The 23,735-nt window shown below is 46.7% G+C and overlaps 1 protein-coding gene and 1 non-coding gene across 3 annotated transcripts in view; both read right to left on the reverse strand.

Annotated features, from left to right (window-relative positions):
- Window positions 1-970: 970 nt before the first annotated feature.
- UNC13D (unc-13 homolog D) overlaps window positions 971-23,735 on the reverse strand; it is a 100,919-nt gene continuing 78,154 nt past the window's right edge. For both annotated transcript variants that reach the window (XM_060252904.1, XM_060252903.1), the window contains 10 exons: window positions 23,265-23,471; window positions 21,339-21,407; window positions 18,951-19,030; window positions 16,908-17,013; window positions 16,355-16,426; window positions 11,214-11,297; window positions 8,525-8,645; window positions 5,472-5,595; window positions 5,018-5,223; window positions 971-1,855 (listed from right to left, as the gene is read on the reverse strand). In XM_060252904.1, coding sequence (XP_060108887.1) covers window positions 1,749-1,855; window positions 5,018-5,223; window positions 5,472-5,595; window positions 8,525-8,645; window positions 11,214-11,297; window positions 16,355-16,426; window positions 16,908-17,013; window positions 18,951-19,030; window positions 21,339-21,407; window positions 23,265-23,471 — 1,176 coding nt within the window. In that variant the 3' untranslated portion in view covers window positions 971-1,748. The remainder of the gene's footprint in view (window positions 1,856-5,017; window positions 5,224-5,471; window positions 5,596-8,524; window positions 8,646-11,213; window positions 11,298-16,354; window positions 16,427-16,907; window positions 17,014-18,950; window positions 19,031-21,338; window positions 21,408-23,264; window positions 23,472-23,735) is intronic.
- Window positions 17,772-17,838, reverse strand: TRNAN-GUU (transfer RNA asparagine (anticodon GUU)). The gene has a single exon. It is a non-coding gene; the product is annotated as a tRNA-Asn (tRNA).

The following is a 23,735-nucleotide window of genomic DNA, read 5'->3' on the forward strand; positions in this document are numbered from 1 at the left end:
ACGCTATCACATCTAGTGAAACTCCCCCCCCCCCAGCTACATTCATAGGTAGCTAACTTGCAATATATACTGTCATTCCTCTGAAATAGATTAAAGTTACACATATTTATACTACATAAGCCACGAGCAGTCTTTTCTAGGTACCTGTACAAAGAAAGCAGACCGTACAAGAGCCGTCTTCCTGTTTACGTTAAAGGCTTCAAAATGCTGAACCGGTTGAAGTTCTTTAAAACCACGGCATAAGTATCTCCCATTCAGCATACCGCTACAGAACAGGAAATGGTTTTGCTTGTGCTAGCCCTTCCGTCTCTTACAGTGGTGACCATTAATGTGACTGAAATAGCCTACCTCACCCCTTAGCTGTCCTGGTTACGTGCAGGACCAGCAGGTTTTTACTGCAAAAGGAGGTCAGAGAACCACATTCTCTATAATGTTTTTTTTGGAAGCCATCTAGCTGTACCCCCAACCCCACCTGTATGCTAGCATCTTTGAGCTGCTCAAAGGTTCATCTATGGAATGGTAAAAAAAAAAAAAAATACATAATTCCATAGTCTTTGTATTCAGACCAACAGCAAACACCACACTACACTATCCTTATGTAGTTAGTTGACCTCGTTATCTCTGTCCTTGTAAGGACTCATAAGAGTAGCCAATACATATAACTCGTGCCTCTTGCTCTTACTGCAAGCAGTAAGACCAGTTTGAATTAGAAAGGTAACGCTCCAAAAACTTTTCAAAATTAGGAATAGGTTAAGAAACACTACCACACCAGCTCTGACTCGTACCCTTGCAATGGATTCAGCTGAAATTTAAGTTCACATCAGCAGTACATTCTCTCAAAGCGCATGTGGGAGATGAAATTTCAGTACCCTTTGAAGTACTGGTATTACAACACATGTATTTTATAGGCTTCATGGCCCAATGGACATCAAATGTGAGCCAAATATAGCTAGCACATATATAGGAGCAGCACTGTTAATAGAATATGTTTTATTAAATCCTCTGCTGATTTAAGCGTTTTCACTATCCAGCAACATCTGTGCCTTCTGCATAATAATCCAAACTGTGCCCTCGGGGTATATGAGCATGGAATCCATTACAGTGCATTGCCAGCATCTCCATTTAATTCCCTTTCAAGTCAATGGTTCTTAACTCAGAAGGAACAGTCAGTCCCTACGGCAGAGACATCACAGATCTATTTTCCCCTTCCAAATGCTGGCCCCACCCACCCACACTTTTGGTATCCTGATGTACCACAACTGCCACTGTGTGTACCATCTAGAGAACAGATTTATGTGTTCATATGTACGTCCCAAGGGAAACGCACTTCAAGGTTTGCTGGCCAAACAGGATCTTTCCCATATGTGCATGCTTACATACATGTACTTGGCCATGCTTTCCTTAGCTTGAAGCAGCATTGAACAGTACCATGTCTCCATTTCGAAAAATCTGCACTCCCAGTGGAAAATGCTGAAAGGGGGAGAGAAAGAGGGGGGGAGCGCACAGATCAAAATACAGCAAGCATGACGAGAGCTTGCACTTGCCACAACTGTTCCAGTCGCACCAACAAAGAGGTCTGGGATCCAGTGAGCAGAGCCAAACTCCCATATGTCTCTTGTATGAAAGCATCCTGTCAAAACAGCTAATGGCTTACTCCCCGCCCTGTGTCATTTTCTGTTGCCATGGTAGCACAAGTCCTGCTGTACCTCATCTCAGGCCTGCTTCAACCCTCTCTTGCTTGGCTGCTATCATTTAAATTCCTTGGACTGCTTTGCCCGTTGTCTGCGCAGCTTCACAAATGCCTGAGCTTCCTTGTCTCCTTTTCGGTTCTCCAGAAGCTTCAGGATTTCATTGCCTAGGATAAAACAGAACAGATGGAACCTTCGACAAGGCACAGAGCTGCGCCTATAGTTCAGAGGCTTCTCTTACCGTGAAATATTAAATCTGCCTTTCTGTAACTTAAAAAAAGCCCATAGTCATCTGCCATGTTTTCAGTGCAGGAGGCCTTCTAGACTAATCTTAAGTTTTGCAGCTAGCTACCACAAGAGTGGGGAGGGAGGACAGGCTATCAGAACTTCCTTATTCTAAGCCAAAGGGAGGTTTCTCTTCCCCACCACCATCCTCCTTTTCAAGCAGCTATCTCCTGCATAACTCTCAACCCTTTGGGGTAGATGGTTGCCCCTTAAGTAAAAAACCAAAAGGTATGGGTAGAAAATCTCCGGCTGCCAAAGGGAAAGCTTTGGATATATGAAACATGAGTGAGGCCATCCCTTTTCACTCACACTACTGTCAAGATGATAGCTGTGCATGGCCCACCCACCCCGTTCCAATTTTGTCGCACTGTTGGGTCGACTCAGCTTTGAGCCAGCCTCACTGCCTACTGGCCAGGCCAATCCTTCCAGCATGTTCATTGGTGGTCACAGATGTGAGTCACCACATCCAGTCACATTCCACTCAGAGGTTCTGCCTCTTTGGATACTGGCTGCAAACCATGGCCTGGGTGGGGAACATGATATAGGGCATTTGGGAGCCGGAAGGTCCTCCCCTTTTACTCACACTGCTGGCAAGGTTACAGCAGTAAATGGCCAGTCTTTCCAGGGTATTTGCTGGGGGTCACAGATCTGAGTGACCAGAGCCTGGGTGGAGGGCACAACGCAGGGGATTTGAGAGTTAGGTGACTCCCCTTTTTCCATGGCTCCAGAGCCATCCCCTTTCACTAGCATAACTGGTAAGGGGGTGGTTGTGCACGAGCAAGGCATTTCCCAAGGCAACTTGTAGGTGTTTCTTATTGTAGCACCATTTGTTCCAAGGCTTTATAGCCATCCCCTTTTACTCGCCCTACTGCCAAGATTATAGCTGTGCATGGCCAACCCTTCATGCGCATTTGGATGTTTGCTGCACTGGGCTTTGAGCCAGCCAGCCTCTCACAGGGCTTGGTATCAAGATGATAATTGCACATGGCAGAGATTTTTTTCCCAGGGGTTTGCTCTGGAGTTTGAGTGACCCTCTCTCTGCTGGCAAGGGGATTGATTGCAATGCATGGCCAATCCTTCCACTTGTCACTGTTACACTGCTTTCTGTTGGGCATTCAAGACAGCCTCTCGTTCAGCCTGCTGACAAGATGATAGCTGTGCGTAGCTAACCATTCCTGGGAATAGAACACTGGCAGCAGGTTTGAGCAACCCCATTCCAGTTTTGGTCTGCTTTTTCCCATTGGGTGTTGGGTAGACTTTGAGCCAGTCTCACATGGACTGCTGGCAAGGTGAATGCTTTGTTCTGGGGTTTTGGTGATCCTCTGTTCTCTCTCCCTTTCTCTCTGCTTAAAAACATTCATTAAAAGTGGTATGTTCTTTCCTCAATTTCTGTAAATGACAGGACATTCTTCAGTCTATGGTGTACATTATTAAGACTCCACAAAGGAATAAGGGAGGGACGGTGGCTCAGTGGTAGAGCATCTGCTTGGGAAGCAGAAGGTCCCAGGTTCAATCCCCAGCATCTCCAAAAAAGGGTCCAGGCAAATAGGTGTGAAAAAACCTCTGCTTGAGACCCTGGAGAGCCGCTGCCAGTCTGAGAAGACAATACTGACTTTGATGGACCAAGGGTCTGATTCAGTATAAGGCAGCTTCATATGTTCATGGGGAGGGACGGTGGCTTTATGGTAGAGCATCTGCTTGATAAGCAGAAGGTCCCAGGTTCAATCCCCAGCATCTCCAACTAAAAAGGGTCCAGGCAAATAGGTGTGAAAAACCTCAGCTTGAGACCCTGGAGAGCCGCTGCCAGTCTGAAAAGACAATACTGACTTTGATGGACCAGGGGTCTGATTCAGTAGAAGGCAGCTTCATATGTTCAAATGATCCCAAAAACATCCAAACAAAGTCCTGATGGTACTTCTCATTTCATTAATACTTTTTCAGTGGACAATTGCTCGTGTCCATCCAGCATAGCTGGACTACAAGATAACATGGAGGACAAAATCTTCATCAGCTCTTATTACTGGCTCACATACCTTCATCTAATGAGTGAAAGATTTTATCCTCTGTATTGTTTTATAGTCTGACTATGCTGGATGGACGGGAGTAATTGTCCAGTGAAAAAGTATTAATGAAGCTAGAAGTCCCACCGGGGCCTCATTTAAATGGTTTTGAGATCATTTATTCCTTTGTGAAGATAGAAGAAGATAGTGAATTTATATCCCGCCCTCCACTCCGAAGAGTCTCAGAGCGGCTCACAATCTCCTTTACCTTCCTCCCCCACAACAGACACCCTGTGAGGTGGGTGGGGCTGGAGAGGGCTCTCACGGAAGCTGCCCTTTCAAGGACAACCTCTGCCAGAGCTATGGCTGACCCAAGGCCATTCCAGCAGGTGCAAGTGGAGGAGTGGGGAATCAAACCCGGTTCTCCCAGATAAGAGTTCGCACACTTAACCACTACACCAAACTGGCTTTGTGGAGTCTTAATAACGTCCATCATAGACTGAAGAACGTCCTGTTATTTATAGAAATTGAGGACTGTTAGCATTTGTCATATCAGTGCTTTGGACATTGGGATATGATGTTGTTTGGTAAAAAAAAAAAAGTAAAGTTAACAGGTATAAATGGTATTGGGGAGTTATATTTAATGTATTTGAATATATGCATGTTTATGGCATGATATTAGAGTCTTAAATGAATGTTTATAAGCTTTAACGCAGAATACTTCTTTAATGTCAGTTCATACGAGGCCATTTTTGTTCGGTTTGGTTCATGGGGCTACCACAAATGAACCGCATTTTCCCAGTTTGTTACCACCCCTAGGTTGGGATGTCGTCGCTTGTTAGACCCTTCAGCTCCCTTTGCAGAAATCTGTCCCACAAATCACACTGCTGATACCCTACTATTGTGATACACAACCTAGAACAAAACATGCTTCTTTCAATCACTATTTTCCATCTGTTTCCCCCAGGAAATAGCTTTGTTGTGCCAAAAGACAGCAGGGATTAAATAGGATGCGCAAGGTTGGGAACACTGAGAGGGAATTACCGGTGGTTCCAGGATGCATCAAAAATAAACGAGTCTGGGGTACTCTGGATGAGCTGGCTGCGTCCTCATCCTCATTCAGTCCCAGCACCCTACAGAGAGGCAGGAAGGCTTCTCCTTCCAAATCATTGGCTCCTACAGTATCATAGTCAAATACTGTGAGCAATAAGCATGCCCCATCCTGTCGGCATTTTTCGGGAGGAATTAAACTGCAAGAGAGAGAAACACATGAGGGAATTGAGGCACCTCTGTAGAAACAAGACCACCATGCATGGAAAAGTACCAGAGAAGAAGAAAGCCTCAAGCTTGCAGATGGGGGGTTCCTGAGTCAACCATTAGAAGAATATGGGCCAATCCCATTGACAATGCCTGTGTTATTCATTCAGCTTGGGTCAACCCATGGGGAAACAAGGGTGTGTGTGCAGAACAGGAAAGAATGGCAAGTACTTATACATACAAATCAAAGACTTCATCAAACAAAGGGTGGAGGTTGTTCTTGATGCACTGGGTTGTCCTCGTTACCACTTCAGGGAATTCATGCCTTGGCTCCAGGGTCAGCTGGACAAAGGGGTCACTCGAGCCTTGAAAGAAACCAAGACTGATCATTCAACTAATCTGCCCTGGGACCCTTATTTAACTGCCCTGTGATATCCATGATTTCAAGAGCACAAGTCATCCCTCTCTGCAGAAGTCATGTCTTCCGTCGTATAAGCTTTTTAACTGAGGCCAAGAGTGAAGTCCCCAGGGCAGCGGATATTTAAATTTCAGCTTCTCTAGAGTGCAATTCAGCACTCTTTCCTTTGGAGGATGCCTTCGTCCAAAAAATACAACGGGCTCTAGAAAGAGGCTCTGGGTGAGTGCCCCCCCACCTTTGCTGTCTTCCACCACCCAAGTGAAGGCATGCACTCCCCGCCCCGCCCCCCCGCAGACCTGAAGGGGAGCTGATGTCTGTCATCTGGAGAGCAGTTTTAATTCTGAATGCTCTCCAGCCCTCTCCTGGAGATTGGCAACAATGGTTCCCCAGGAGAAAATGGCATTGTATCTGAGGTCTCATCCCTCCTCAAACCCCACCCTTTAAATCTTCAGGAATTTCCTAACCTGGAGTTGGCAGCCATATCTCTTTCCCTTTATCTGTCCCTCTTTCGGCATTCCATTGCCTTTCCCCTCCATGCACCTTCTACATAGGAAAAGGACAACCTTTCTTCACACTGGTGGGGGCGAGGGGAGACCAAAGCAGCTGACATCATTCTCCTCTCCTCACTTGGATCTGCACAACCTTGTAAATTAGGTTAGGCTGCAAGTCTGTGACTGGCCCAAAATCATTGTCAGCTTCCACAGCAAAAACCTTGGTCTGGCAGACCCCACTCTGAAGCCCCCCCGCCCAACCGTGGCTTTCACTCACTTCCGAGACCTCACCCCTTGCTGTCTTCCCACCCATCCTGCAACTGAAACAGACACCGGCTTTCCATTCCCAGTGTCTGTGGTGGCTTTAAACCCTGAAACAGGTCCAGGATTCCAAGAAGGAAGAATAATGGGGGGAAGGATGCAGGGGGAGCATGACAACGGTCACACAGACACTGAAGCACATCATTCCTTTTGTTTGCAGTGCACTGTTGCCACCGTTTCCTGTCATATCCAGCCTTGTGGCGTTTAGCATCAGCTTGTGGCATGATTTTTTTTTTTTTTTTTGGCCTGGCCTAGTTGTGTTATAGAGTATGCACCTCAAGGCAGGTATCTTCTGTAGGAGAATGTATCTGATTTCAGTTTTCCATCTTCTCCCCCCCCCCCCTCCCTGCAGCATCAACCTGTTAAAAGTACAGTTTGGTGTAGTGGTGAAGTGTGCGGACTCTTATCTGGGAGAACCGGGTCTGATTCCCCACTCCTCCATTTGCACCTGCTAGCATGGCCTTGGGTCAGCCATAGCTCTGGCAGAGGTTGTCCTTGAAAGGGCAGCTGCTGTGAGAGCCCTCTCCAGCCCCACCCACCTCACAGGGTGTCTGTTGTGGGGGAGGAAGATAAAGGAGATTGTCAGCTGCTCTGAGGCTCTGTCCTTGAAAGGGCAGCTGCTGAGAGCCCTCTCAGCCCCACCCACCTCACAGGGTGTCTGTTGTGGGGGAGGAAGGGAAAGGAGATTGTCAGCCGCTCTGAGACTCTTCGGAGCGGAGGGCGGGATATAAATCCAATATCTTCTTCATCTTCGTCTACAGTCTTTCTCCACAATTGGGACAAAAGCAGGAAGCAAGCGACCTCAGCAGGGTGTAATGACGCAGCCCTCGCTGGAGATTGGCAACAATGGTTCTCCAGGCAGAAATAGCTAATTTTAAGAATGGATTCTATGCCATGGTACCTGGCTGAGGTCCCACCCTTTCTCAAACTCACCCTCTCCAGGCCCCACCCACCAAATCTCCAGGGATTTCCCAACCCGGAGTTGGCAACTGCTAATTCACATTAGCTGTCATAGAGTGAGTACTGCTGAACAGGAGCAAGCAGCTGGGCCTAGTTAAGTCATGCCAGCTGGGTGACATCTAGTCACGCAGAGGGTGCTTTCAGGCCTAGGGTAGCCAATCCCCACTTCGAGCCTGAAGATCTCCTGTGATCAGAACTGATTTCTCTCCCCATCCTGGAGAAAATAACTGCTTTAGAAGGTAAGGTTGCCAAGTCCAATTCAAGAAATATCCGGGGGCTTTGAGGGTGGAGCCAGGAGACATTGGAGGTGGAGCCAGTAGCAAGTTTGTGAAAAGTATAATTAAAATTCCAAAGGGAGTTCTGACAGTCTTGTTTAAAGGGACCACACACCTTTTAAATGCCTTCCCCCCATTGGAAATAATGAAGGATAGCGGCACCTTCTTTTGGGGCTCACAGAATTGGACCCCCTGGTCCAATCTTTTTGAAACTTGGAGGTTGCTTTGAGAAGTGGCACCAGATGCTATGCTGTTAATATGGTAAAAAGGCAAAGGTAGTCCCCTGTGCAAGCACCAGTTGTTTCCGACTCTGGGGTGACATTGCTCTCACAATGTTTTCACGGCAGACTTTTTACGGGGTGGTTTGCCATTGCAAAAAAAGGAATACCGCTGGGACTACAATCTCTAGTGCATGAGATGATGGCCTAGAAAGAGCATGGATATTTCTTACAGAACAGGTGAAGTGGCGCCTCGACACATTGGACAGCTACACCACCACACAAAGCAGGTGAGCCCTCTTTCCCTCTCCCAATGTAGTTTTGGATAGCCTGCATTTGTCTACAACCATCTCCGTTAACATAGGCTGCAGGACTCCACACGCCTGGAAGATGGCCCCTGCTGTTGAAGTGTGGCTATACCCCTTGAGCCAACATGCTAATTGCAGGCTGCTTGGATCCAACAACTTTCAAATGAATCTGGATTCTAAGCACTTGAGTGCAGCAATAAACAGCAGCAGGCAATTCTGGAGTCAACAACAAGGTGCATTAACAAGGGAAGCGAAATTCTATTTGAAGGATGCACGGGTTCCTTGACCCTTGAGGCTTCTCACCGTTTGAGTCCAGGGGCAGAAGGTTGACCGCATTAAGCACTTCAATGCGCAGCTTTTGCTCTGAGTGGCGATAACTGGCTTTAATGGTCACAGCCCCATATTTTTCAGAGTTAGCCTCTGTCTAAGAGCAAACAGAAGAGGAGTCAGCTGGAAACCTTTAAATGCATTTTCAACACTGCAATCTGCCCTTTCATGATTTAGGTTGCCCTTTCCCCCCCCCTCCCAATGAAGTATTAAGAAGCATCTTTAAAGTAGGTAACACTGAACAGACACTTTTCTAGAGCTGGGAAGAGAGAAGGAAAGAGTTCAAAGTGGGAAGCCAGCTGTCATAGCTAGACATCTTTCTTTTAGGGCTCAACATCCTTTCCTGTGGCTTACAAAGCAGCAGAACTATACTTCATCTTAGAGCAGGGATGTCAAACATGCAGCTCGAGGGCCGGATCAGGCCCCTGGAGGACTCTTATCAGGCCCCCGAGCAACTCACTGTCATCGGCTTCCTTCTGCATCACAGCTTGCTTTGCCAGGCTTGGTCAATCGCACAAGAGCTAAAGAAGTCAAATGGACGTCTCTGGGGCCGGGTATTACCAGAAGTTATTGGTTTGCTGACCGTAAGGACCTACGGAGCTCATACAGGGGGAGGCGGTCCCAAAGGTATGCTGGCCACTGGCTGTATAGGGCTTTAAAGGTTAGTACCAACACCTTGAACCGGATCTGGTACTCAATGGGTAGCCAGTGCAGTTCATGCAGCACAGGATGGATCCATGCCCGTATAGGCGACGAAGTCAACATCTGTGCAGCAGCGTTCTGCACCAGCTGGAGTTTCTGGAGGAGGGTCAAGGGCAGCCCCACCTAGAGAGAGTTACAATAATCTAGCCTGGAAGTGACCATTGCATGGGTCACTGTGGCCAGGTCATGGGGGTCGAGATACAGGACCAACTGCCTGACCCGCCTCAGATGGAAAAAGGCCGATCTGGAAGTGGTGGTAATCTGAGCCTCCATAGTTAGAGAGGCATCCAGAAATACCCCCAAGCTCTTCACCCTCGATGTGGGCATCAATGGAGCCCCATCAAAGGATGGGAGCCTGATCCCTGATCCCAGCCCCCTATAACCTAGACACAGCACCTCCGTCTTCGATGGATTCCGTTTCAGCCGGCTCTGTTGCAACCAACCAGCCACGGCTTGCAATGCCGTACCCAGTTCCTCTGAGGCTCAATCCGGGTGGCCATCCATCAGCAGATAGAGCTGGGTGTCATCTGCATATTGATGACATCCCAGCCCATACCTCCAGATGATGTGGGCAAGGGGGCGCATATAGATGTTGAATAACCTTGGGGAGAGAATTGCTCCCTGCAGCACACCACATTGTAATGGGTGCCGCTGGGATAGTTCACCCCAAAGCGCCACCCTCTGTCCCCAACCTTGGAGAAAGGAGACTAGCCATTGTAGGGCCAGCCCCCGTATCCCTGCATCGGTGAGGCGGTGGGCCAACACTTCATGGTCAACCGTATCAAATGCTGCTGACAGATCAAGAAGGATCAGCAGTGCCGAACCACCTCGATCCAGATGCCTCCGGAGATCATCCACCAAGGTGACCAACACCGTCTCCGTCCCATGGGCAGGGCGGAAGCCGGACTGGAAGGGATCCAGGACAACAGCATCCTCCAAGAAAGGCTGAAGCTGCGTTGCTATCACCTTCTCCACTACCTTGCCCAGGAATGGCAAGTTTGAAACTGGGCAGTAGTTTGCTAGGACCGTAGGGTCCAGAGATGGTTTCTTCAGGAGAGGACGGACCACTGCCTCCTTCAAGGTCCCCGAGGGACAAGTTGATGATCTCCCTCAGGGGGGTTCGTATGCCGTCACTGCAGGCTTTAATCAGCCATGACGGACAAGGATCAAGGGGGCAAGTGGTAGGTTTCACATCAGCCATGGTCCTGTCAACTTCATCCTGGGAAAGCAGGCTGAAATGGTCCAAAACTGGACCTGAAGACAGGCAAGAGGCTTCCAGTTCCATTATTGTATCAAAAAAATTAAAAAGAGCAAAGCCTCTATTCTCTCCATTGGCTGACCAGCACACGAAGCAACTTATGTACAGAAGCTCACAGTGCCCAGACATTTCATGTTTCCCCCTGGGTATTAGGCTCAAAGCATTGCCCATGAGATTTCTGTAATGAATGTCAATAAATCAAAAGCAGGTGTGTAACTTATACACACACACCTTAACAACACCTGAACAGCATACTCAAGATTGCTACAGCACAGACTTTGTCTCCAGATGTCGATGCAATAATTCAGAGAAAGATGTGACAGTCATCAGATTCTATTAAATAACCAAAATATTGCAAGAGTGCTAACCTTTTAAGTATATTTTAAGTTTTTTAAAAAATCTTTAGTTGTGTTTCTGTCTTTCATAAAGTTTGTATCTCCGCTACCTGGCATGACATTTTATGACACCCGTGGCCCGGCCTGACAAGGTCTCATTTATGTCACATCTGGCCCTCATAGCAAATTAGTTTCACACCCCTACATTTAAAAAAAAAAAAAGTCACAATAAGCATCTTGTTCCAAGCAAAAATCAGCAAATACTTTTCTTGACCCTAAAATGGAGCAAGATTGTCTTGCAAAGGAAGATGCCGTTAAAGGGTGTTTGTCTCATTTAAAAACACAAGAGCCAGACTAAATGAAGTCTCACCTGCTGCTGGATTCTGACGCTAAAGTACTTCTGGATGAGTTTTCTAGTTGTGGAAGAGCAGAGTTCCAGCTCTTTCTCCAGACCCTGGGAGAGAACAGGATATGAAGGAATGCCAGAGATGAAAAACTAAGCTGACTCAGATACTCAAGAACACCAAACCTTATCAGAATGAGGACTGCAGACTTCGAACAGGTTTCAGAGATGACACACGAACATCAAAGGAGTGTGAGGAAAGGCCTGCGAATCAAAGTATTTGGAAAAGAACAGAAAAGAGCATTCTCTTCTTCCTTTGCATCCCCCCTCCACCTTACCTGCCCTTAGCAACTTGTGGAATTGCTTCATGCTTCTTCAAAACCTCAATGGAATGGGGATGGGGGACTCCAGCAATCTATTTGCACTCCCACTGTTCAAAGCCATTCTGCAGGCCATTTGGTGGGAGAGCAGACTTTAAATACAAATTAACAATGCTTCAATTAAACAGTGAGCTCTTGCATGGCAAAGGGGAGAAAAGGTGTGTGGTATTTTGGAATTTTAAAAAGGAAGTCCAAACTCCAAGAAGTCCAGTGGTTTTATGCTGGAATGGTTGCCATCAAAGCATCATTGCCGCATTCAAAAACCCATCCCTTTTACAGAGAACTGCAAGAGAACCTGGGGAAACTTTTGTTGCAAACAAAACAACTTTTCTGAATCAGCTTTTCCATTTTTACGATTAGAATTCCATGACAAGGTTAACGTTTACGTTACATTTCCAATCAAGTCAAAATCCCACCAAGCTTAATAGCTATCCAGTTGCTTCTGAAAATCAGATTTTAGAAGGAAAAGCCAGCTCTCCAACTGTTAGAACGACAGAGTGGAGGTTGCCAAAGAATATCCAGCATCACCCCAACATTATTACAGCACAGTAATCTCTGCAGTACCAGAAATGTAGCTAACTCAATATGTAAGGCCACACAAACACACACACACACGGGTTTTGGTAGAAAAAGCCCAGCAGGAACTCATTTTCATATTAGGCCACACACACAATAGTCTTAATAGTCACAGCTGTTGCTTCTCATTCTGACGGCAGCATTCAACATGGTCGATCATGATCTTTTGACCCACTGCCTCGCCGATGTGGGGATTTGAGGGATTGCCCTGCAACGGCTCTCCTCCTTTCCCCGGGATCAGAGAGTTGTACAAGTGGAGAGGATCTCCCAGCAGCTCCCATTGGCTTGTGGGGTCCCCTCAGAGACTGATCCTCTCCCCAACCTATTTAACATCTATATGCACCCTATCAAAGATTTCAGGTTTTCACGGCTGGCAACATCATTAGGGTTTGTAGAATCTTTCGGGCTCAAGTGCCGTGTTCTACTGGAGAAAGTTTTTCTTCCAGACGTTTCGTTCTCAGCTGCGGAGAACATCCTCAGTGGCATTGCAGCCGGAGCAGGCGCTCTGACCTTCTTGGTTGCTGTGCATTGAGTGAGGCCAGGGCTGCTGGAGAGCTGCTATTCACCACACCCCCTCCAGCCTAGAAATAGCAGCTCTCCAGCAGCCCTGGCCTCACTCAATGCACAGCAGCCAAGAAGGTCAGAGCGCCTGCTCTGGCTGCAACGCCACTGAGGATGTTCTCCGCAGCTGAGAACGAAACGTCTGGAAGAAAAACTTTTTCCAGTAGAACACGGCACTTGAGCCCGAAAGATTCTACAAACCCTAATAATATATGCACCCTCTTGCCCAGCTGATCCGTGGGTTTGGACTTGGGTGTCACCAATATGCTGATGACACCCAGCTGTACCCGTTAATGGATGGCCATCCAGACTCAACCCCAGAGGCCTTGGATCGGGTATTGAGGGCTGCGGCTGGTTGCTTGCAACAGAACCGGCTGAAGTTGAATCCACTGAAGATGGAGGTCCTATACCTGAGCCGCAGGGAGCTGGATACGGGAATCCAACTCCCAACCCTTGACACTGTCACCCAGGATTTGGAGTCTAGGAGAGATACTGGATGCCTCCCTATTTATGTAGTCCCAGGTCACAAGAGTTGCCAAATCAGCCTTTTGTCATCTTTGGCAGGTCCGGCAACGAGTCCCTTTCCTTTCCACTCACAAGTTGACTACAACGATCCATGCAACAGTCGCTTCCAGACTGGACTATTGTAATTCGCTCTATGCGGGCCTGATCCGGAAGCTGCAGTAAGTGCAGAACGCAGCAGTGCGCTTGCTATCTGCGACGTCTCTGTAGGCGTACATTCAGCTGGTGCTGTGCAAGCTGCACTGGCTGCCGATAAGAGTCGTGGCTCTGTTTCGTGGTGCTGGTTCTTACCTTGAATGCTCTGAGCAGCCAGGGACCAGCATACCTGCAGAACCACCTCTCCCCAGATGTCCCCTGAAGGGCCTCACATTCTGCTGATAAACATATATTGGTAGTCCCTGGGCCAAAGGGTATCCCATCTAGCTTCAACTAGGACCAGGGCTTTTTTGACCTTGGCCCCCATGGTGGAATGAACTCCCAATAGATATCAGGGCCCTGCGGGATCTTTTCCAATGCTACAGGTCCTATAAAAATGAGCTATTCCACCAGACCTGCAGCGGAGGCTGCAGACGTCTAACATCTGACCCATTTTGAAGACAGGACTTTAATTTGGTATTTGCTCTCAGCTGCTAGGACATTGTATGAGCAGCTGTGGAAACAGGGAAAAATACCAGAGAAATGGGATTGGATTGTGAAAGTTTTATCGTGGAGTGAGATGGACAAATTAACGAAAACCTTAAGAGACTATGATTTAGATATATTCAAAAAGGAGTGGAAGAAATTTAAAGGATATATGGAGAAAGAGTGGAATGTTAAAAGACATTGGACAGTTTTTTAGTATTAACGAGAAAAGAAAAATATTGAACTTTGATTGGTTAGCGGTACCTTTATAATTGAATTTAAGTTTATAACCTTGGGGAAGTCAAATATTGGAGGGAGGGGGGGCTGAAATATCATATGGGTTAGTATAGAAAAGAGACAATTAAGTATTGTAACCATATGTTATTAATAAATTGTTAAAACACCACATCTGACCCATTTTGCTCAAGCTGTCTGCCAGGTGGCAGGCGGAAGCTGGTAAACCCGAAACCCTCAGATCTGACCATGCTGTCGGAATTCTAACAAACTCAGCAGCAGAATCGGTACGACACGATCTTGAAATGTTCCATCTTGACGTGACAGCTTGTTTTCTGATTGAAACTGGATGTTTTTAAAGTTTTTAATATTATTATTGTTACAATTTTATGCTGTAACCTGCCCTTAGCCTGTTTGTGGGGAGGATGGGATAGAAATCAAATTTAATAGTAAAAATAAATACGAACTTCAAGCCACTAGCGAAGGGGAGAATTCACTGGCTGCATTACCTTGCCCAACCTAACAAGGAACTAAGTTATTCTTTACCTAAGAAGGGGAGGGCAGGATCATTTCCATGGCCATTCCCAGAGCATGAACACTGCCCAAATGATGGGAGGAATTAATGCATCAAAGGAGACAAGTGTGGAGAGTGTGGCATAGGATTCAAGTATTCCGTTATTTCTTAGCTGTGCTGCTAAAAGAAAAAGAATTTCAGCTTTCTGCTATTCCTAGGCAGTGGAATGCATGTATGCCCCCCCCCCTCAAAAAAAGAAGGCAGGCAGAGAAACATGACATATTCAGTCTGAGCTGTACATAAAAAAACAGATGTGCAATGCATTCACCTGAGTTTGTTTGTACAAAAAAAGCACTGTTTTCTTAAAGAACTACAAGCATATATAACAAGATAAAACAAAACATATCTTTGATCTTACAGTGCATTTAGAGTGCACTACTTGGTGCAGTGGTTAAGAGCAGTGGACTCTAGAGAACTGAGTTTGATTCCCCGCTCCTCCACATGCAGCAGCTGGGTGACCTTGGGTCAGTCACAGTTCTCTCAGAGCTGTTCTCTCAAGAGCAGCTCTCTCAGAGCTCTCTCAGCCCCATCTACCTCACAGGGTGTCTGTTGTGGGCTGCGCTGAGACTCCGAGTGAAGGGTGCGGTACAAATCCAACTCTTCTTAAACAGTTCATTAAAAACATAATAGGCCTTTAGGCCATACAGAACATACACATTGCATACAATGCACTATGCTCTTGTTAGCACTGATTGGAAACACTAAACCCATGAAATTGGGCCATATGTAACATTAAAGTTATATTTTGTTTAATCTTTTTATATATGCCTGTACCCTCAATCCTTTAGGTATCCAGTGCCATTTGGGATTGAGTTGTGCCACTTCTTTTGTGTTGCTTATAAAAGAGCTACATCATACCAGGCTGAAAATCATCCAGAAGTTAGTAAGAAGAAACCTAGAGCAGGCAATCTGAATAGCAAGGAAGAGTGAATGCTCACTTACATTGAAGAAACCATCACTACTTACCAAAGAGCTCTCTAAAGAGACTTTGTTCATGCCTAGATTGCACTGTCCTTTGAACATATAGACATATGAAGCTGCCTTCTACTGAATCAGACCCTCGGTCCATCAAAGTCAGTATTACAATGCTACAGGACCTGTAAAAATGAGCTATTCCACCAGACCTGCAACAAAGGCTGCGGACGTCTAATATCTGACCCATTTTGCTCAAGCTGTCTGCCGGGGGGCAGGCGGAAGCTGGTAAACCCGAAACCCTCAGATCTGACCATACTGTCGGAATTCTAACAAACTCAGCAGCAGAATCGGTACGACACAATCTTTAAATGTTCCATCTTGACATGACAGCTTGTTTTCTGATTGAAACTGGATGTTTTTAAAGTTTTTAATAGAACACTGCCCAAATGTAGGGAGGAATTAATGCATCAAAGGAGACAAGTGTGGAGTCTTGTCCAGTAGAACACAGCACTCGAGCCCGAAAGATTCTACAAACCCTAATGATGTTACCAGCCGTGAAAACCTGAAATCTTTGAAAGTCAGTATTGTCTTCTCAGACTGGCAGCGGCTCTGCAGGGTCTCAAGCTGAGGTTTTTCACACCTATTTGCCTGGACCCTTTTTTGGAGATGCCGGGGATTGAACCTGGGACCTTCTGCTTCCCAAGCAGATGCTCTACCACTGAGCTGGGAAATGTTTTGCCAATGTCTCCATCTCCAAAGGGGCAAGAGGAGTCATAGCACCTTACCATAAAAGCTGCAGTGTAGAGGGTGTCCTTTGGCAGCCCACCACCCTCTGCATGGAAAGAAAGTTCCAAGCTCTATGGGAGACAAAACACAAAAACAGGTAGTTCATTGCTGAGAGCCAAACTACACATTACACCTACTATGTGATTACCATGGGAACTGGCAGCAGGACAAGTTTCCTGTAGGGACTTAAGCATGAGCAGAGGAGAGTTTCCTGCCTTCCTCCTGTGCCCCTTTGCAAACCTGAAATTGCCTGGAGGGGGGGCATGCTCCACTGGAGGCTGCATGTGCAAGCACTCACTCAGTGCATGCGTGGGTCCCTGGATGACATAAACAAGGTAATTTGGGTAAGGATTGTTCCCCATCAGCACCATGGTCCCTATCCAAATCCAGCTCCCTGCTGTGCTTCAAAACTGAGTTGCCACAAAGAACTTCCAGCTATCGTGTGGCTGCATGTCCCCATGGCGATCGCATGGAAGAAGTAGTGTGTCGTTTGGACTTGAGGCACAACAACAACAGGAAGAAGTCTCCGTCTCTTTGCATATTCTTAAATACCTGGAGGGCAACCTGCAGTTTCCGGAAGTACTGCAAGTTGCCGTCTTGCTGTTTGGCGGCCCTCGTCAATGTCTCCAAGGTGTGATTCCACAGAAGCTCCAGAAGGCTGTTTGTAGAGGAAAGTAAAGACGGAAACTGGATCACAACTCGGAGCATGCTCTAATAAAGCTCAGCAGATGCCAACAAATGCTATCAGGCATTGGGATAGGTAGGGCAGAAAACGCAGAACCAAATTATCATCTCCCCCACATTTCCCGCTGACGTTTAACAAGCATTTCATCCCTCGGCTTTAAATAAAGTGCTAGCAAGGGTGAAACGGATGCCGAAAGGGAAAAATAAACACACAGTGGAAAGTGAAGTGATTTCGGATGCCAAATGACAACAGCAGGCATGATTAGGTTAGGTGGGATATGCAGAGGAGGAGGAGGGGTGGAGAAATCAGCATAGGTAGCAAGACGGGAAACCTAGGTCTTGATTAAATCCAGCGGGATACATTGCCTTGAGATTCATTATCGGTCGCAATTCAGAGAGACTGGCCCTCGGTTTCCTGTCTCGTTACCAAGGCTGATTTCTCTACTCCTTCTGTCTTCCACATGTGACACCTAATCCAAACACTCCTGCTATTGTCATTGCCTGCTCATATAATTTGGCATCTGAAATCACTCCACTTCCCAATAAATAGGACAGATGGACTCACATTCTAGCTGTATCTGAAGAAGTTATATGGATATGTGAAGCTGCCTTATACTGAATCAGACCCTCTTGGGTCCATCGAAGTCAGTATTGTCTACTCAGACTGGCAGCGGCTCTCCAGGGTCTCCAGCTGAGGTTTTTTGCCAGGACCTATTTGCCAGGACCCTTTTTTGGAGATGTCGGGGATTGAACCTGGGACCTTCTGCTTAACAAGCAGATGCTCTACCACTGAGCCACCGTCCCTCCCCTGACCAGCAGTGGCTCTCCAGGGTCTCAAGCTGAGGTTTTTCACACCTATTTGCCAGAACCCTTTTAGTTGGAGATGCCAGGGATTAAACCTGGGACCTTCTGATTCCCAAGCAGATGCTCTACCCCTGAGCCACTGTCCCTCCCCTGACCAGCAGTGGCTCTCCAGGGTCTCAAGCTGAGGTTTTTCACACCTATTTGCCTGAACCCTTTTAGTTGGAGATGCCGGGGATTAAACCTGGGACCTTCTGCTTCCCAAGCAGATGCTCTACCACTGAGCCACTGTCCCTCCCCCGACCAGCAGTGGCTCTCCAGGGTCTCAAGCTGAGGTTTTTCACACCTATTTGCCCGGACCCTTTTTGTGGAGATACCAGGGATTGAAACTGGGATCTTCTGCTTCCCAAGCAGATGCTCTACCACCGAGCCACCGTCCCTTCCCTATGGAAGTGATCTGTGACTCATGAAAGCTCATACCCTGCCACAAATTTTGTTAGTCATTAAGGTTTTACTGGATTCTTGCTGTTTTCTACTGCTATATTACGGAGTTACAAGAGACCGGGCCTTCTCCGTAATGGCTCCATCTTGGTGGAACCAGCTGCCGGAAGAGGTAAGGGCCCTGCGGGATCTTACCCAATTCCGCAGGGCCTGTAAGACATCCCTCTTCCGGCTGGCCCACAACTAATCGGCACAGAACACTGAGTACTGAACACCGAACACGGAACATCGAATATTGAACATGCAACCGATGAGTGTAGCTGTAGGTCCGCTTTGTGATTTTAATGTCTATGTATATAACAAATGTTTAGATTTTTAACTATAACTTATGAAATGTTGATTTTAATGCTTAATTTTAGATTTTATGTTAGTTTTATATGTTGTAAGCCGCCCTGAGCCACCTAGTGGGAAGGGCGGGATGTAAATCTTAGATAAATAAAAAAATTAAAAAAAATAAATATATGATATGGTTGATTCGGCAAGTAGAACTGCCCCTCACCTTGTTCCATACAATTTGCAGCTTGCTAAAACACAGGCATTTTTCTAAATAGGAACAACACTGACTACCTAGCCAAGAATGATCCTCACAATTCCAGTGTTCTGGCTCACCTGTTAAAGTTCTCTTGAACCAGGTTCCCATGCAAGTATTCAAACTCACACTCCAAAAATTTCATTAACGGGGTGATACACTGGAGAAATAGGGAGAGAAGGATCAGTGAAATCAAGGGGACGGAGGGAAATGTATTTACAACTCACATCCTTATGGTTAGATTTAAACATTAAAGAGCCCCTACTATTTATTTATTTATTGGAATTTCTATCCCGCTTTCCTCCACAAGCTGGCTCAGGGCGGGTTATAACAGGTTAGTAAAACGTATAAAAATAATCCATATGCTCCAAGGTAAAAAGAGAACCAATTTAACAACTGATGGCAAGCTAAAATTAACAAGAGTCAACAGCATCCCACAAGTATGGTGTAAATGTATGCGGGAAACCTGCATATGGTTTGGGGAGGGACGGTGGCTCAGTGGTGGAGCATCTGCTTGGGAAGCAGAAAGTCCCAGGTTCAATCCCTGGCATCTCCAAAAAAGGGTCCAGGCAAATAGGTGTGAAAAACCTCAGCTTGAGACCCTGGGGAGCCGCTGCCAGTCTGAGAAGACAATACTGACTTTGATGGACCAAGGGTCTGATTCAGTATAAGGCAGCTTCATATGTTCATATTAGGGGAGGGACGGTGGCTCAGTGGTAGAGCAGCTGCTTGGGAAGCAGAAAGTCCCAGGTTCAATCCCCGGCATCTAAAAAAAATAAGGGTCCAGGCAAATAGGTGTGAAAAACCTCAGCTTGAGACCCTGGAGAGCCGCTGCCAGTCTGAGAAGACAATACTGACTTTGATGAACCAAGGGTCTGATTCAGTATAAGGCAGCTTCATATGTTCATATTAGGGGAGGGACGGTGGCTCAGTGGTAGAGCATCTGCTTGGTAAGCAGAAGGTCCCAGGTTCAATCCCTGGCATCTCCAAAAAAGGGTCCAGGCAAATAGGCGTGAAAAACCTCAGCTTGAGACCCTGGAGAGCCGCTGCCAGTCTGAGAAGACAATACTAACTCTGATGGACCAAGGGTCTGATTCAGTATAAGGCAGCTTCACATGTTCATATTAGGGGAGGGACGGTGGCTCAGTGGTAGAGCATCTGCTTGGTAAGCAGAAGGTCCCAGGTTCAATCCCTGGCATCTCCAAAAAAGGGTCCAGGCAAATAGGCGTGAAAAACCTCAGCTTGAGACCTTTGGAGAGCCGCTGCCAGTCTGAGAAGACAATACTGACTTTGATGGACCCAGGGTCTGATTCAGTATAAGGCAGCTTCATATGTTCATATGGTGTAAATGTATGCGGGAAACCTGCATATCAAACAGGTGGGCCCACGCTAATGACTATAAAATAAGTTTCTGTCATTCATAGCCTAGGTGGGTTAGAGCAGGGGAGGTCGAAGTAATCAGACACCCACTGCCTCAACCAAAGGCCTGGTGAAACAGGTCTGTTTTGCAGGCCCTGTGGAATTGTAATAAGTCCCACAGGGTAATAATCTCATTTGGGAGCATGTTCCACCAGGCCAGAGCCAGGGTTGAAAGTGGTAAACTACAGTGGCCCAGAAAAATGCCCATCCCTCTTGAGGTTCCACGTGGCCAGCACAACCTTTAGAAGGCTCCACTCTCACAGACTATACCATACTCATGTGGCATCTGGACACCACCATGGCCACTGCTTGGATTCTGCAGTACTTGTATACATACACTGTGTATGAATGAGCATGCATACATGGAAAGAGGCTTTTAAACAGTACAGGCACTGCAGGGAGAAGTTAGCCCTTTTAATATACCTTCAACTTCACATTAACATTTATAGCAATTGTAAAAGCCAGACTGTCATTCCCACCCTGGCCTGGTACAGCATAGGTGGAGTACAGATGTGAAGTGCGAAAGGTAATGATCCTGTGCCCAAGCTAAGGGAAATCACCATATAAAGTGAGTGGGGAAATAATCTTACCCTACACAGAATTCACGAATAGACTGAGGGCCAATTTTTATAGATCAGACCAATAGGAGAGTCCAGGCTCAGTTCTACATCATCATTAATACCAACAGCTAAGAATCAAGGTGACATCGTGCAATTATGTATTACTACTTTTTCAGGCATAAGCTTAAGCACTCACATTTATTCCAGCAAGTTCAGAAGTGCACCTTGCACTTTCCCCTCCACTTTCTGCCTTTGCAAACAAACCATAAGAAGGTCTGACATGTAGTCCAAAGCAAAAGGAGAATGTCAATAGTATTTTGACAGAAGTTGGGAAGATATAGAAGGGACAAGAATATTTCACTGGTTTCTGTTGTTGCTTCCTGTGATACCTCTGGGACTATCTACTCTTCTATTGCTACGCTGACAGTTCAAGGGAGATGAGCAGAGAAGCAAAACACTTCCTGAAGCCAATGTTATTCCAAAACTCACATCTTCTGGGTCCTTGGAGTCACTACAGGTCGACAGCTCCTGAATGTATCTGGAAATCCCAGCTTCCAGCTGTCAAAACACACATGCTTATTGAGACTTAGGATAGATGCGATAAAAATACATACAGTTCATACACATTCTTTAGTGATCCTTACAACAACCTGGAGACTTGGGCCAGCATTATAACTCATAGGAAAAGAAGAGTCAGGAGTTTGCCTAAGACCACCACTGAGTGTCTGACCCAAGATCTGAACTAAGGAATGCTTGATTCATGCTATCAGTCTTTTTATACACCTTAATGCTCAGAGATATAACTCTGCTCCACCCTAGTTCCGCTGAAGCTAAATACAATCCAGACAATATACAATGTTCTTCCTGGAAGAAAAGGTTATGCTTCCTCCTGCCAGCCAACACCCACCATTGCTGAGAAGATATTTAAAAGAAAATTGTCCTACATCAACATATGGCCCGCGGGCCAGATCAGGCCCACAGAGGGCTCCAATCAGACCCCCCAGCAACTGGCTGTTGTCTGCCTCATTTTCCCTTGCCTGCTTTTTTCGGTTGCCTTTTTGTGTTTCTCCCCCCCCCCCCCCCGGATAGGCCAGAGCAGCAAAGCAGCCTTTCCCTTTCCCCCCTCCCTTTTCCCAAAGGAAGGAGGAGCAGCCTCAGTCAATGAGGGAGCTTGGCTCTATAGCTCTGCTGGGTGATTAAGTTTGCCAGGCTCAATTAATCACCCTGCAGAGCTACTGAGACAAGCCTCTCTTCCTTCTAATGAATGGCTGAGGCTCCTCCCCCTCCTCGTGCCCCAGGGAAGGAATGAAAGAGCCAGATCTTCCTTTGTCATTCCCCATCATCAGGAGAGCTACAAAGAGTGCTTTTAAGACTAGCAATGTTTCAGATCCAGGACCTGTGGGACCTGATGCAGTTCTGCGGGGCCTGCAAAACAGAGCTGTTCCACCACATGTATGTATGGTTGAGGTGGAAGAAATTCCAGCAGGATCGTCCACCCCTTGCTTTATTTTGCTTTACTTTGCTTCGCTCATCTGCCCAGCTGTGCTTTTATTTCGACATCCACAGATGCACTCGAGGCAGAATCTCTATTGAGATGGACTGCTTGCCACCGGATTCTAAGCTGTAACTGTGTTCTGTGGGTTTTAATGCTTCATTTATATTGAATTATTAATTTATATTTATCGTTTCAATATCGTTACGCTATGGATGTTACCCACTCTGAGCCCTGCTCTTCAGGGAACAAAGACTATGGGCGTTTTCGCACTGACCTTAATCGGCAGCGACGCCCCTCTTCAGCACGCAAGATCTGCCCGGATTTCGCACCAATTGCCGCGGAGCACCCGGAAGGGCCGGAAAGTCCCGCGGCTTTTGCGGCGCAAATGGAAACTGCCAAAAACCAGTTTCCATTTGCGCCGCAAAAGCCGCGGGACTTTCCGGCTCTTCCGGGTGCTCCGCGGCAATTGCTGCGAAATCCGGGCAGATCCTGCGCGCTGAAGAGGGACGTCGCTGCCGATTAAGGTCGGTGCGAAAACGCCCTATAAGTTGAACATAAATAAATAAATAAATGTTGCATCACTTTTTCTGCTTTGGCCATGGAGTTGTGGGGCACAAACGTCTCCCGATTCCTGCCCAACTTCTGAAATTTCCATCTGCGCTGCCTATACTTTCAAGCCCACATGCAGAGCCATGAGTGAAGCAGATATTCTTAAGATGCTGAATTATACTCCCTCTATTACCCTCCCACCTGCAGGTACTGGACGCGTAGAAATGCAGAACGCACAAAGTCCTGAAGCAAAACTTAAAAGTAATGAGCATACAGATGATCTCTCGTTTGATACTGTTTTACTACCATGCCTCTCACACACGGTTTACTATTGGATGAAATAATAGAAAACGCCAAGGCTCTGAGGTTACTTTGGTTGCCAGGATCTGCACCACACTTCGGATCTCATTGTTGAGGCATTGAACTGTAGACTGGAGTTGATGGTGCAAAGTGTTCTGGATCTGTTCTGGAGCAACAACATCTCCTATCTGCTGCTTCAGGCGGGCCCAGTCCAGCTGGGACGGCAACTTCAGGATGATCATGCGAAGCTGCTCAATATTGTTCACCACAACACAGAGCTGGAGGCAGGGAGAAACAAAAGAAGTCTGTTAAACAGATAAAAGAGTTCATGTCCTCCAACAAGCTGAGTGGCTAGATCTTTTACTTCTTTCCTTTTAGAAGCCAGCCCTACATCCCAAACATACAGATATATCAATAACGGAACTGAAATTGGCTTGATTTTCCCCAAGTGCTATACTGCAAACTACACCTTAAAGAAAGCTATCCCCTCCCGATGACTCTAGGGCTGGATCGGTGAACCTTTTTAACTACATTCCCCCGTT

This window comes from Heteronotia binoei, chromosome 13 (assembly GCF_032191835.1).
Source record: "Heteronotia binoei isolate CCM8104 ecotype False Entrance Well chromosome 13, APGP_CSIRO_Hbin_v1, whole genome shotgun sequence".
Taxonomy (NCBI): domain Eukaryota; kingdom Metazoa; phylum Chordata; class Lepidosauria; order Squamata; family Gekkonidae; genus Heteronotia; species Heteronotia binoei.